The sequence below is a fragment of the Zonotrichia leucophrys genome, chromosome 1A (genome assembly GCF_028769735.1).
Source record: "Zonotrichia leucophrys gambelii isolate GWCS_2022_RI chromosome 1A, RI_Zleu_2.0, whole genome shotgun sequence".
Lineage (NCBI taxonomy): Eukaryota > Metazoa > Chordata > Aves > Passeriformes > Passerellidae > Zonotrichia > Zonotrichia leucophrys.
The window spans coordinates 39,891,813-39,906,957 of record NC_088170.1 but is presented as its reverse complement, the minus strand read 5'-3'; the positions used below and the strand labels follow the sequence as shown (position 1 = coordinate 39,906,957).

Below are 15,145 nucleotides of genomic sequence, written 5' to 3'. Positions count from 1 at the left end.
CGCTCCTATACCAGTCCAGCTTTGTGCCAGAACTAGCCAGCTGAACAGGGCACAAGCTCTTCCCTACTAACAGATGGAGAGGGGTAGGAGAGAATGACCAGTGGCTATTTTTCTGACCACAGCTTGTAATCCTGGAAAGCAAAGTACATGGGAGGAAATAAGCAGTCTTAAGGTCACGGGGATGGCTGGTGTCATGGGAGGTGTAGCAGAATTGTGGGGACATACAAGACCTCCACATGCAGAGATAGGAGGAAAAACACAAAAGGCGTGGACAGGGAAAGGAATCAGATATCAAACAGCTGTGGACCAAGATGGCATTCAGGAATCACTTTTATCTCAGTGAAGAGTGAAAGCCAACCTACTGGCAATCTTAGCTGTGAGGGTCATCAAGAGCAATGACATACTCTGCTGAAGGGAAATAGCTCCATACCTCAAAAGGGACAGAAACCAGAGAGCAGGGTTTGCATTACTCTGCTTTTGCTCATACAAGAACCATCCTCCTGTTCTTACCCAGTTCCAAAATACTGTCCAAGAATGTTCCTTTACCTCTACTACGTCCCCAGGTACCTCCATCCAGTGACTTGTAGCATCCTTTCCTCTGCATTTACCTGTTAGAAGAAACCTATACTTGTTACCCTTTCCAAACCCACCAGAATCCCTTCGTAACATTTTCACATTCATTGCAGCCTCTCTTTGCTGACAACAGCACTGAAAAGCATTATCTTAACCCTGCAAGACATCTTTCCTAAATACTCTGTTCTTCTGTGCCTACAAGCTGATTTTATGCTTGATGCTTCCTTCAACTGTAACCTGAATCTCAACACTTTCAGTTTTACAGTCCTCAAACAGAAGCCACCCAACATCACAGAAATAAAGTCCTATAACTGGCCCACAACGGTCACACATAACTGTTAGACTAAGAGAGAGCAATGCTTCACAGGAATCAAAATGAATTAGCAAAAGCAGAGAAGGGAAACCAACACAGAAAATATTCCTTCCATCCCTTTTGCTGTATGAACTGATTGTGAAGTTTCTGTTGTGAGATATCAATGCTCAAGTAGTAGCAGGCATTTCTGCCTGGTCAGGTGGAGGTGCAGGTTCTCTTTCCATTTCCTGAATGTATTCATGATGCAGCATCACAATTAGGCATAGATGTATGTGTTGTTGTCCACTTTCTCCTTCCCCCTCACCAAAAAACAAAAAAAAGGGTTTAAGCAGAAAGATCATGATAATTTTTGGCAAAGGAAAATAGAGGTAGCGTATATAGCATTGGAATTTTTTTGTGTTTTAAATGTGTTTATGAAGATGTGTGGGTACCAGTTGTAGATATCTATTTCCCTTCACGCAGAAATTCCCTTTAGAAGAGCTGTACTCAAATATGAATTTCCAACATCTCTTCACACTCTTCCACCCTGATAGTCTGATAGTGCCCTCAGCATACCTACTCTATTTTTTCTGGTCTCACCTAGGTATGCCGTCTCCAGCCACTGCTGCTCACAGCATCACAGCTTGCTGTGCTTATCTCTCCACACTATTCCTAGGTTTACCATTCTGGATCCTTGCTACTGCCCTTTCAAATTCCAGTGTCAACCCTGTCACACAGACTTTAACTCTTCCTGCCTTGCTCTAATGCAGGCCCTACATCTTAAACCTAAACTGATGGCTACCAGTAGCCTTCCTCATCATGGCTCTGAACCCCCTGTCTGCCCTTGGCCCTGAGAGCTTGGCCTGGAAAATCTCCTTTCAGTTATTTATTCTTATCACTTGCCCTTCCACCTGCAAGGTCATCCAGCTCTATCCTGTATCCTCATTTTCCCTCAGTGGCTCATGCAAAAATTACTTTCCCTCCCACTTTATTTCCATACAGCATTCTAAAAGACAGGAAAAGCCTCCGGTTTTCCCATTCCTAAATCCCACCCTCCCAATCTGCCTCAGCAAATCCTTTGGGCTCTTCATGAAGGAATACAGCCCTACATATTTCCTACATATTCCTGTTCCCCTAGTGCTCCTGCATTTTCCCCTGTCTGGGTCACAGAAGTCGATTCTTCTGCCTTTATATCCTTTTCCTCACAGTCCCTAACTGGCAGCCCTCATATTGTCTATTTTTCTAGTACTTGTGCAGAAGGATCACAGGCTCCACATATCTCCAATTGATGTATATCTGGCTGGAGGGAAACTCATCAAACTGACCCCATCCCTGACCCCAGCTTGACATGTAGGTTCTGTCACATTTCCCTTTTAAACATTTCCAGATTAAATCTCAGAAACCAGGAAAGGGAGCAATTCTAAGCTTCTTTTGACAAACAACTCTAGGGGAGGAAATATGTGAAGCCATGACAGATAAATGAAAGACCTCCAAGAAGTAAAAAACCCCTATCAAAAATTCCCACCAAAACCCCAGGTTAAAAGAACAGCCAGTGTCTGAAAAAGTTACACTGCAGCAAGGTCTGAAGAGCCCAGATGAGGCTGCCAGGACTCTGTTAGTGGTCTCCTGCCAGGAAATTACACCCTAGACTGAGCAACACTCCCATCTCTCAGGTGACTTCCACAAGGAGTCACAACAGCTAAAGAGCCCTGAAAAGACTCAAGACTGAGTCTAGCTCTGTTCTTCCTCCCTCCCCCAAGCATTGTTGTTCTGGGTCAACAGCGCCAAGGGCAAGTGGCACATAAGACATTGTTCTCCAGGCAAAATGACAGCAGGAGGAGGAAATAGGACGCGAGGAGTAGAGAGATGATGCGCCCCTAGGCCAAAAGGGATGTTGTGGAGGCCAACATGGCCCTTGAAGTGCTCCTGCTCTGACTCCACCTTTGAGATGTCCCTCAGCCCTAGGTTCCATCTGCAAGATGGAAAAATTACTTGTTAAGAGCAAGCAGAGGTGGATACTGTCCACCAAGGAGCAGATATGAGATAGGAAAATGACTGAGAATGCATGGGGAGAGAGGGGTCCCATCATGCAGGTGTCAATAATAGGGATGTCTTCCTGCCACCAGCAAATAATCTGACATGATGCTGCTGACTTTGTGTAGGCAGATGACTGCAAGCAACTGCCACCTGAACATGATACAGTAATTATTAAAAACAGAGCACAGCCTTGAGTTGCGTAAGGACCCCCACAGATCTGCATAAGCAGCAGCAGAAAGCAGTTGCTGCCTCCAGAACAGAAATGCAGAGTTTTCCCTGCTGTCAGCACCTGCGTCAGGCTCCCAGTTTCTCTTGAGATACAGCTCTTAATTGGGATAGATTGTACGTTTTCTGCCCAGCTCCCAGTTTAATTGCTAGTTTATGGCTTAGCCTGTTTTGTGCTTTCCACGCTACTTCTTTCCTCACTTAATCTAATAGAATTATAGAAAGTATTGCTGGGAGGACCTCAGGAGGCCACACAGTTTATCCTTCTGCCCCAAGGCAGTATTTCATTTTCAACAACATCATGTGTCTTTTGCTATCAGGTCAGATCGGTCCAAGATGTATAGTGGGTAAAGAAATGAAGCTTACCCAGGGGAGTCAATTGGCATAAAAGACTAAATACAGCTCTTCAAGTCACTGAAGTTATATCAGAAATAACCCTGATCCAAATGGTGTCATTTATCAGATCAGTCTTTTAAAAGATGTCCTTTCTTAAGTTTAAAGTCTTTAAAATGAACAAATCTCTAGAAGAAACTGTTTTGACAGCCCCATTTCAGTATATTTAATGCTTCATTATGAACAGCAGTGACCACTCCATTGTTAAGACTTAACAGATCTTATCACAGTGTGATCAGCTTTGAAACTCCTATTAATTCCCACAGTAAAACCTGATCTTTCTGGAATTTTACATCCTGAATTTCACTCCACAGTAGACTATGTCTGGCAAGACAAAACAAAACCATTAAAGCATCTTTAATATGACAACTTTACACAAATGAATTTCCAGTAAAATTTCAGAATGTCAGACAGCTTCTTAAGGCTTTTTCTTCCAAGACAATTTGATTAAAAATTCCACTTTTGTTTCCTTTTGTCTATTAATCTAAGAAGAAATGTCTTGCAGCCTTGGGAATAGATAATGCAGAAATTAGAAGGATAAAAAAAAATCAGCTGATGATGTATCATGCTAAGTAAAGCAGGGCACAAGTATAACAGAGATTTTGTGCAGACCCATGAGGACCAAAGGAAAGGTAAGAAGGAGGGACTCCAGGGAGGAAAGAAATGGTTTTGTCTAATCAAACAAGCAAGCAGGAAAATGGACTATGTATCTATTAAATCCAGTTAAAGGCCTGTTTGTTTCCTTCTCCTTCTTTTGAAATTTCAATCCTGGTTGAGCTGAGTCTCTTCTGTGTTGTAACACTCATGCTGAGCACCTGCAGCACTACACAGCTGGACAAAGCAGGGAAGCTGTAAGAAGACAACAAGCTTCCTGGTCAGCAGACAGGCTTTCTGTCTTCCTCTCACGGTTCTCCACAGCATCTGTAATTCAGACTGATACTAAGCCTATAAGCAGCAAACACAAATCCTCACTCTACAGATGTGACTGCCAGTAAACAGGTAGGAGAAACTTAATAACAGCTCCAGACTCTTACTCATCCCGCCGGTCCAGCTCACTTACTCACCATCCTGAACTCCTTCACACGGAGACAAAATTATTTCCCACAATCTTCCCATGTTTGGCTTCCATGTTTTTTACCCCCTCTTCACTCCTAGCCTCTACAACCAAGGTCACAATTAAGCCAGAAAAATAGCAACAACCACTACTTGCATCAGGCTGGTATTATACAGCACATTAGCCAGGAAGGACAATATATTACGCTATTAAATAGATTTGAAAGGGATGAGATTGCTATTGTCAAACACACTATTTCGAAGGACATTAAACTTTGTCCACACTAGTGCTTGAAACAGTCCTGTAAAAAGCAAGTTGGACAACATGCTTTAGACATGACTTCTTTTGTAATTGTGGTTGTGGCCTGTGGAAGAGGAAAAGGGGCAGTGGGTGAATCCCTACTGTTAGCTAATTAGATCATACATTTCCTCTCTCAGGCAATACATCTTTCCCTGCATGGGCGGCATTTTTCTTCACTAACTTCTCAAAAGCAGCTTCCCTATAAATCACAAATCACCACTGCAAGCATTCCATTAATGAGCTCCTCCAGCTTTTGCATTTATTTTATAAAAGAGCATTCACCAATCTTCATCTTACAGGTGCATTTAGAGTGTTTATTTGAAGTTATGGGAGGTCCTTCAGGTGCAGAGAGACAGACTCCCTGGTTAAAGATCGCACAGAATTCATTTTATTACCTATTCCCAAGGCATTCTTCCCCCTAGACACACCATGTCACAGGTGACACACACATCTGGTATGTTATTTTCAATACGAAAAAATACATGTCTTGTTTTGTGATCACATTGTCAATAGAACCAGAGGGAAATGAGATACCAAATAAAAACAAACCTTCTTTATTTCTTTAACTGGATCGGCACAGCATCCAAAGTAGCTTTTATTCTTACTAGTCAGAGTAAGAATAAAAGGTGCAGATACCAGCACCTGCAAGGAAGAGTCTATAAGGCCTATGTAAATCAACAGAAAACACCCAGGATTAACAAGAAAACCCCTGCTAGATACAAATGCTAGTAATGCTAATCCGGTTCAAAAAGAGTGAGTCTTCCAGCTACCCCTAAGTCCATAGAGGACTCCTTCCTTCTTTGGGGAAAGCAGGAGCTTTCCCAGCTTGTTCAGTCATTTCTGAGTTGGCTTTTAGCAAAAGAACCTCTTGTTTTTACTTCTTTTAGATGGAGCTGCTACTCATCCTCTTTAACTGGTATTCATGCTCCCTAGTGAGTTCTCAGCATCAACACACTGTTGCCAGTGAAATGAGGCCACTGCTTCTCCAGATTATTGAAGTGCTTCATAAAGTCTGCTACAACATCTGCAGCCATATTTCTTACATTCAGTTTAATGTACTTTTCCTAGCACTGGGCATAAAGATGATTATAAACCACACATATCGAAGTCTTGAAACACAGATTCCTGAAAAGGCTGCCTGAAAAATCACTCAGTGCTCAGTCTTTACAAAACTCAGCTTCCCTTGCCCAAGGGAGTCTACCATAATCGGGAAGATAGTGGTTAAATTTTTGAAACTCTTGGTGTTAGGCTCAGTTACAAGGCAGTGCCTTACCACAGATGCTTTTGCATACTGCATTAGCAAAGACTCTACACATGGAACATCAGTACTCCACACAATAGAGCAACTCTCTCTAGGCTTTTACCCTTTCTAATATGAAACTTCTAGCCAGACACAGCTGAGTCAGAGTAACTTAGCCAGGCTGCCTTTCATTTCCTTAGTTCTGTTTCCACTAGCAACATCAGAACCGTGGTCTTTTATCTGAAATTCAATGACAAGCAAAGAGACTTTAATAAGAGGACTCTGATTTTGAGATTGAGAGCTGAACCTAATCAGAACAGTATTGCCAAATTCAGCTGACAAAAATGACACAACAATATGTAAGATGATAAAGACATGAAGAAGAAAAGGTAATTTTTTGTAAGTTTTAGATTCATCTTTAGAATAGAAAAGGTATTCTTGCAATTTCACTCCATTTTGCAGCTAAGCCAGTTTGGATGTCCCTGCAGGAAGCCCTTCCTGCTCACTTCAAGGGAGGTGGCAGCCTCTGGAGAACTCCTGTGACCTGGGACCAGCAGAGGGCACTGCGTCACCAAGTGACAGCGGTTGGACGCGACACAGCTCCCACCAGGCAGGGACAGTGAGCCACGCCGAAGGAAAGAAACAGATTCTGGAAATTAGAAACATGCATTAGTCACCAGCATATCAATCCTACAACTGATAAAGGCTACACTGCTAAAACTGGCCTCCAACTCTGGGTGCTCCTGGAAACACACCGAAATCCATCTCTGCCTCCGCACATCTCAGTCTCTAGGTGTTGATTTTAAGGCAATAAGCCTCCTCCTGAAAATACTTTTCAAGGGGTAGGGCCAAATCGGTCCTGCCCTGAAGTATATGCATCAAGGCTGGCTTAAGTCAAAAAACATCCTGTCAGCTTCCTCTCTCCTTTTCCAAACCTCTAAATCCCTGTTTGTAGCAGCAGGAAGTCTATTCAGACAAAAAGATACTAAAGCAAAGAGCTGGCAATTTCCATTCTGTCCTCCCCTTTTACTCTCCGCCTCCTCCAACCTAGCAGACTTTCAATGAGCAGAGAACCAAGTTAGAGGACATGAAAGGAATGCTGAGGTAGCAGCTTTAAAGAGTGTCTTTCTACTTGCCTATTTCTAGTTTATTTTGAATTACCAGAGGATGACCATGAAGTAGCAAATAGCTCATATTTTTTCTTCTCTCTGTATTCAGTCCAGCGGGACTCTCAGTACTAGAAGAAGCTTAGAGGATTCATAAATCATACCAGTCAGGCTAGTGAGTGAAAAGTTTCCACTTTCTCTTTGTACAGTTGGTGGAATAACTTTGCCAGGATGTGGAAAGGGGCCTCAAAATTTTTCATTTCCTTCTGTAAAGAAATAAGAAAATTGCCAATTGCAGATGGAATAAGCATTTTATTATTTCTGCTCTGTTTCACCAAAGAAGGATTAAAACTGAGTTAGATGACAAACAAGGTGAAGAGAGTCCCCAGTTATCTTTCTCTGCCTGAAAGAGAAGACAACTTTACCAACATCCCCTTGCACAGATGGTGAAAGGAGCAGATACTCACCACTGACATCTCACAATATTCCAGGCCATGTTTCTCAGCCCATTCCCGTGCTTGTTCCTGCTCCACAACTCGACGATCAGCTAGGTCTGTTTTATTCCCCACTAAGACACCTACAGAAAAAAAAGACATGCAAGGAAAGAAAAAAAACCCAGCTCATCAATGCTGACTTGTATGCCATAAATACTGGAATATTTGTAGAAGTAACTGAAGAAGTTGTAGGTGTGGCAAATAGTCTATAACTACCTAAAAAGATTCCAAAAAGGAAACATATTCAAGCCTTATCTGTTTCTTGATAAAAGCAAAGGAGTTGGAGGAAGCCATGTCTGCCCCTGACTTAAAATAAATGCTCTGTTCCACAGCTCAGCAGAAACAACTGCTGTCATACAAGAGGGGAGTAGATAACAAGAATCACACTCATTCTTACCTGGGATGTGCATCCCAACTGCTTGAGCCCTCATCTTCTCCAACCATTTGTTACAGTTGTCAAAGGATTGCTCATTAGTGACATCATACACAAGGCACAGGACGTTGGGCTGCTCCCACTGCACAGCAAGAAAGGAACACTGTCAGCTCTAATGAAACTGATGTGGTCAACAGCCATGCTGTAAACGTAGCAAACACAGCTGCTAAGATGAAAATAAAAAGCCTAACACCCAGGAATCCTATGCCCTGGCTGAGGTTTCACATTTCAATTGACCCAACTAAATCACTGACATTGGGAGAGGTGGTTTTTCTTTCCTCCCCAGTCTTGTCTGTGCAGGCCTGCCCCTTGTATCAGCTCTGGCACTCATCTGATCCCCGGGGAAGCTGATTTTTCATGCTGAATCAGCACAAAATTAATCCTAGGAAAAAAGTGTAAAGGTTTTCTTCCACTTTGAGAAGCTGAGCCAGCTTCTAGAGAAGACCCTTGCAAACTAGATCTAGTGCAAGTGTAAAAGTGGAATCACTTTTGTAGACAATGAACCATTAGGTTGACTTAGCCATCTTATGAAAGCTTACACTAATTAACTGGTTCTGCTTCTCAAAATGACATAACGCAGTAGAGAACTGTACAGGGAAGGTCACAAATATGTGAAGGAAAAAACCCAAGGGCAGGATTATGCTCAAGGACAAGAATGAATCCTGTTGGATCAAACACATCACCGTAACACAAAAAAAACCTCCCACTGTTGAAGTCGCAGCAAAACAGATGTTTTTCTAAGAAATAAAAATAACTTTAAACAACAGTACACAGAAATCCTCCGTTAAAGTTTCCTATTTCTTTTGTAAGAAAACTGCCTATCTGCTTTCCTTTCTCTGGAAAGTATTTCTTCTAGTACTTACGCAAGTTTTAGAGAGGTAGAACAGGATGCGTTGGCAACAGAGGTAATTGCTCCCATTTACACTAAAGACAAAGTTTGCTACATCTGCCAGACTGGGGAGCTCAGATCTTCAAAGCAAAAGCACTTCTTTGGAAGAAGAGGACTGTTACATAAGACTTACCAGTTTCTCCAGCATTTCAGAAAATAGATCTTTTCCTGCAGAGTCAAAAATGAAGAATTCCTGAAAGCGGAAACAGAAAGAAGGCTCTTGCCAAGAAAAATGCAGTGTAGGGAAAGGTTTTGGAAGTAAATACTGCAACTTGTAACTCCAACATTTTATTCAGTACAGCAGTGTCATGTCCCTAGGGGACAAATTCCCCGCACTGAGAAAACTCCAGATAGTATGAGAAAATAAATAGCCATTTTTCAAGTATAAGCAGTAAAAGAGTTACTTCCAAGGCCCAAAGTTTAGTTTCCATCCCTACTGGAAACAGAATATGTTAAGTGGGACAGTAACTTCTACTATTTATACAAAATTATATACATTCCATTAGTGGGAGTATAGGGCATTAAGGAAAAATAACAGATAAGCTTTGGCTTTTGTAGTTCCAAGAATCACGAACTAAACCTCAGTGTCCTAAAGGACAGAACCGAATCTCAACAAAACTGGCAATAATTTTGGTTTAAAATATTGTGTTGGATATAAGTATATAAAAATTACACTTTTAAGACTAAACTAACCCTGGAGCATCAGCAATTATACATGATCAGCCTCATTTCCTTAATGAAACTTAATTGCCCTATGAACATGCTAGTGATCTTCTACCAGAATGAGACTTGTGTGGGGCTTGAGCTCTGGATGTCTCTTTCTGACCCAATTTATGTCACAGAAAAACTCACCACACTATCACTTGTCTCTGGAACTGATACAGTCTTCACCAACAATTCTATGCCCGCTGTCTGTCAAGAAAAATCAGGAAAATGAGGATCAGGAGAGTTTTTAAGAGCCTGTCCAACTGCATACCAACCGTGCATTGGATTGAGGCAATTCTTGTGAATCATTACAATTTCATCAAACACAGACCGCTGGAAACTCAGCAATACTCCTCCCAGCTCTGGTAACCTAATCTCACCAATATGTCAAAGGCTCATAGATTTGCTCAGCTGGGGGAAAAAGGAGGAGAAGCAAAGAGATTTGCTTATTTACAGCTCAGAGTATTAGCTGAAGTCCGCAGGTCTACGCTCACTCTCACACCGCTGCTCTAACGCACGCCTTCGAACGTTCTGCACTAACCATGTGATGAGCTAACATATGGGACTGAGATTATTTGTGCTTCTCCCACCTTTTATCTCATTCTGCTTTGTAGCTCATTTGTTTGTTCTATTTCTATCCTTAAATTCTGGTTTCCATCTTTATTTCAATGAATAAACATATTTTAGGGGTTTTTTTCCTCCACACTCATATTTCCCTTTTTTCACTTTACTTATATTTACTTTTATTTTTATCCTGCTTCTGATTAGTCATCACCATTGATTCTTACACTGAAAGACTGCAAACTGTATCCTCTTCATCTGGGAACAGTTTCTGTAGATTATAATTATCTTGGGGCTATGCAGCACATCTTGGTGTTTGCACAGTGATAAGCGCACTGTCCACATCCACATTTAATAGTTGGAATTAAAAGCTTTCTCCTTCAGCAGTGCTTTTTCATAGAGTAGTCCCTAAAGGGGGAAGCTCTCTAACACCACAAAACCTTGTGAAAACATTGGTTCAGTAGGAAAATCACAAGATTAACTAAATTATTCTGCCTTAAGTTTCAACACCAGCACCTACATAATGCAGACTTACAGAATGTTAACTGCTTCTCTTCAGAATCTAGTGTGGAAGAAAGAAAACCCTCTAAGTTCCCACCTCGAATGCCTCAACTTAAAATCATATTTGTTTTCTTCTGGGCCTCTCAGTTTTTCCACTCATCTTAGAAAACAATTTAGACAGCAGTCTGAGCCTGCTGTATGCTTACCAGTGTGTAGTTCTTCTGAAAATGACCCCCATCACTGCGAAACATCTGGGCTAAAGCACTCTTACCCACAGCTGGATCTCCTGCAAAATCAAAAATATAAAATATTTTTGTTTCATACTAGAGAATCTTATTTTTCCTCAGTTCTGATACTATCAATGTTGTAAGAGCCCATATCTCAATACAGGTAATTTAACTGTCACATGAAGCACAAAACCATCTCAAAGGTAATACCCACACAAGGAAATTAATATTGTCATTATGCATACTGGTGGCTGACATCTGATTTCTGACCTATGCACAACAACAAACGACTGCCACATCAAGGTGGAACTGCTGTTTGTTCTAAAATTCATACTTACTCCACAGCCCTTACCTAGGAATTAAAATTCCCCAGATATGTTATCATGTAGAGAAAACTACAATGTGAAAAGGGACTGGGCTTCCTAGGAGGCTATTTCTTCTCCTTAGGTTATCCATCTCCCCAGACTCAAATCCTTGTTATATACTGAGACAAAGCTGCTTAAGCTGGTAACATTTCTCAATGAACTCTTCTTGCTGACCCTGCTAAGAGAGCAACTCTTATTGACTCAATGCTGCTGGTGGCTCATTAGTTGCATCCTGGGCATAACAGAAGCAAACGTCAGAGAGAAAGCACACTCCAGAAAGGCTGGAGAGAGGAGCCTGCTGATTCATCCCTGCATGGAAGGAAAAGCAAGGGGCTTTGGTTTTTGCTCTTCTAGAGTCAAGGCTTTCTGATATGGCATGCACAACACTCCAGGCAAACCTGACAGCTGCCTGCTTTGGCTTGCTCTTACAAAACTCTGAGATCCAAAGCAATCACAGGATCACAGAACAGAATATGCTGAGTTGGAAGGGACCCACAAGGATCACTGGGTCCAACTCCTGGCCCTGCACAGGACCATCCCCAAGAGTCACACCATGTGACTCTTAAGAATATTGCCCAAATGCTTTTTCAGCTCCGTCAGGCTTAGTGCTGTGACCCCTTCCCTGGGGAGCTGTTACAGAGCCCAGTCACCCTCTGGGTGAAGAACCTTTTTCTAACATCCTACCTAAACCTGCTCTGACACAACTTCAGGCCATTTCCTCAGGCTCTACAGAACTCATATATGCCCATATTACTACATGAAAAAGATGATAAATCACAACTCTTCCTAAACAAAGACTTAATGCTTCCAAAGAACTTATAATTTCTCCACATAATGTCTCGCTAGCCTGGACAGTTAAAAGGACAAGAACCAGTAATTAAAAACCTTAGTGCTTCAAGCTTTACCCTCAAAGGCACACTCATTACAGCCAAGCCTGGAATACAAGTCTTTCACATTATGTTGTTAATAAATAAAGCCAGAAAGGAAGTATTTTACATTAAGTTGTTAATAAATAAACCAAGAAAAGGGTATATTTTTGACTCCATTACAGCTTCCTAATGGTGTTTTGAAGGAAATTGGTTAAGCCCTCTGCTCACATACTATTTCAGAGAAGGAAGGGGGTTTTGGATAGTGACAATTACCCCTAGATGTGTTAACCAAATGTAGTTCTTGTTTAAACATTTTTAGCATGCCTGCTTACTTTGAGCTGAGTTGGGCTCATAATATTTAGACAGGAAAATCTGGTAAGTCAGCTTGTTTGTTCTCTGATCAGCTCAAGCCTGTGCGGAAGACAACACTCTGTTCTGAGTGGAAGCTATTCTGTATTTCAATAGACAATTAGAACTGTCTTTGTAAAATGAGATAGAGAGGCACACATTGCTCCAAACTGCAGGCATCAGCCAGCACAAATTCTTAACTAATGCATTGCCTTTCTTTCACTTGACAGCCCCAGGTGTTCTTTCCCTCTTTATTCTTTGCCATCCTCTTAAGCCCATCACACCAGTACACTTCCTCAAAGTAAATTTCCTTGCCCTTTTCAGTTTAGTCTGGTGTGCCAGTAGTGCATCTCACAGTATATATTCTATCCATATTTCTGTTATTCTGCCAGAATCTGTAGAGTCTTTTGAAAATGCCTGCTACTGCCAGCTGTTTCTCTACAATGAAAACCTTTGTGTAGTGTCTCCATAGTAAGCTCAGACAACAGATCTTTTTACTTTATGCCTGTAAATGACCCTTGAGCTAACACAGGAATCATCTTCTATTGTCAATTCAATAGTCTCTGTTTTGCTAATAAGAGCCCTTTTCCCCTGTTCTTTTTGACCTTGGTGTAGCTCCCAATTCTGTGTCACTGGCTTTTCATAACCATTTCCTTAGGTCCACAAGAGCTCTCAGTTCCATTTCTGATGGGTTTGCTCCTATTTATGTAATTGCGTGTTCTTGTTCCCTTTAGGTTGTTGTGGTTACTCATGTCTTTGGTCCCTTTCACTTTAGTGGCTTTTTCTGCAATAGAAAATCTATTTTTCCTGGTCTGCTTCACTAATTTTTTATTTTTAATAATACATGGATATTATTGTGGCACATAGAAGAATGACATATGGGATAGGACATTCCTGTTCTTTGTGCTGTGAACAGAATTGAAAAGGCCACTCCAGATCCAACAAGGATTAAGGACATAAACAGGTCATCTAAACAAAACCTATGTGATCTTAAAATGGTTGTGGAATTGGCCTTTGGTAACACTAAACAACAAAACTGGATAGACTTCAGCAAAGCCAGTGTACTGGGAGCAGGAAACTTTCAAATTGGAAATGATGCCTATGTTTCAAGTGTAGAAGATGGACAAGATATTCATGCTGTTCACAGCAGCAGAGCCACAAGGGAGATTAATTCTTTTGCCTTTGCCAAAGACCACATCTGGCTTTGTGTGAGTTGATGGCCAGCTGCTTCTGAGGTTAAAAAAGGCAAACATTTTATTCCAGATGAAATAATTAGGAACAGAGTTAAACCTGGGAGCTGACTGCACACAAAGGTTTTATGGATTTGTGCTTTTGGCTGAGGCTGCACAGAGCTTCAGTGTAGGAGGGACAAAAATAACAAGATTTTTCACAAAGTTCTAACAGCCAGCTGTACTCACTTTCAACACCTCCATAATCCATCCTGACTAAATAGACTGGTGTCTTCACCTCATTTTTTTCTCAGGTTAGCCTCTAAATTGTTTGGAGGAAAAGATGCCACTGTGAAGTGCTCAACTTTCTACTCTTTATTTAGGCTTTACCTTTCTATAATACTCTCAGAATCATCCTAATTTCTAACATGAACTTCTCACACCAGCCCAAAGCACGGCTCACAAATGAGGCAGGACTCAGCTGCCTAGCCCCCTTCACGCTTTCTCCAGTCTCTGCGCCCACCCTTCCACACTGCCGAAATACTCTTTTTGGTTTGGGCTTGGTTTTTTCCCTCTTTCTCAGATCCTGTCCTCGCATTTCAGCCGATCCAACTGCACCTCACACCCTCCCTGGGCACCGCTCACTCCACGTGCTAGGCGGGGGCGGGTACCGAGTGCTAATAACACACACGACCGTTCCCAGGGAGCCGAGGTGTTCCCTTCTCTCCCACCGCCTCTCTCCCCACCTCTCCTCCGGCGGGGCGGCCCCGCCACGAGGGGCTGTGGGAAGCCAGGCCGCCTGCGCTGCCGGCCTCGCCCGACCCCGCGGCGCCCGCTCTGGTCCCGTGTGGGCAGCGGGGCGGATGGGAGCGGGCGGGCCGGACTCACCTGCCAGCAGGCACTTGGCAGCGAGCTTCACCATCGCGCCGGCCCGCGCTCGGACGGCGGCGGCGGGGCCGCCACCGCGCTGAGCCGAGGCCTTGGCAACCGCGTGGCCCTGGCAACCGAGCGACCGACCGCCCGCCCGTCCCCATAGGCTGCGGGCCCTGCTCATCAAGGCCACCCACAGTTATTATTGGTTCTCTCCTTTCTCCCCGCCCACTAGTCGCGCTGTCAATTAAAACAGACGCTCCGCCCCTCCCGGTGGCGCCGCGGCGGTACGGGGGATGCGAAGGGGAATTCTGCCTGGCAACTAAGGACGTCATCGAGAGCCGGCTTGTTATTGGGTAGAACACAGGGCCCTTCATCACGGGGCTGAAATGACCCTCTAGGGGCACGGCAGAAAATGATAAAAGTTACGGGCAAGGAGCTGCGGCAGCCCCTAGGCGGGAAGAGGCGAGCGGAGGGAGAAGCCGCCACTTCCT

The 15,145-nt window shown here is 42.9% G+C and overlaps 1 protein-coding gene across 1 annotated transcript; it reads right to left on the bottom strand.

Moving 5' to 3' along the window:
• Window positions 1–5,102: 5,102 nt before the first annotated feature.
• Window positions 5,103–14,797, bottom strand: IFT27 (intraflagellar transport 27). Its single transcript, XM_064702468.1, has 8 exons — window positions 14,670–14,797; window positions 11,010–11,089; window positions 9,889–9,948; window positions 9,170–9,229; window positions 8,112–8,229; window positions 7,688–7,797; window positions 7,385–7,486; window positions 5,103–6,763 (listed from the first exon to the last, which is right to left on the bottom strand). Exons 1-7 carry the CDS (start codon window positions 14,701–14,703, stop codon window positions 7,388–7,390), a joined length of 561 nt encoding a protein of 186 aa, XP_064558538.1. The 5' UTR covers window positions 14,704–14,797; the 3' UTR covers window positions 5,103–6,763; window positions 7,385–7,387.
• Window positions 14,798–15,145: the final 348 nt, after the last annotated feature.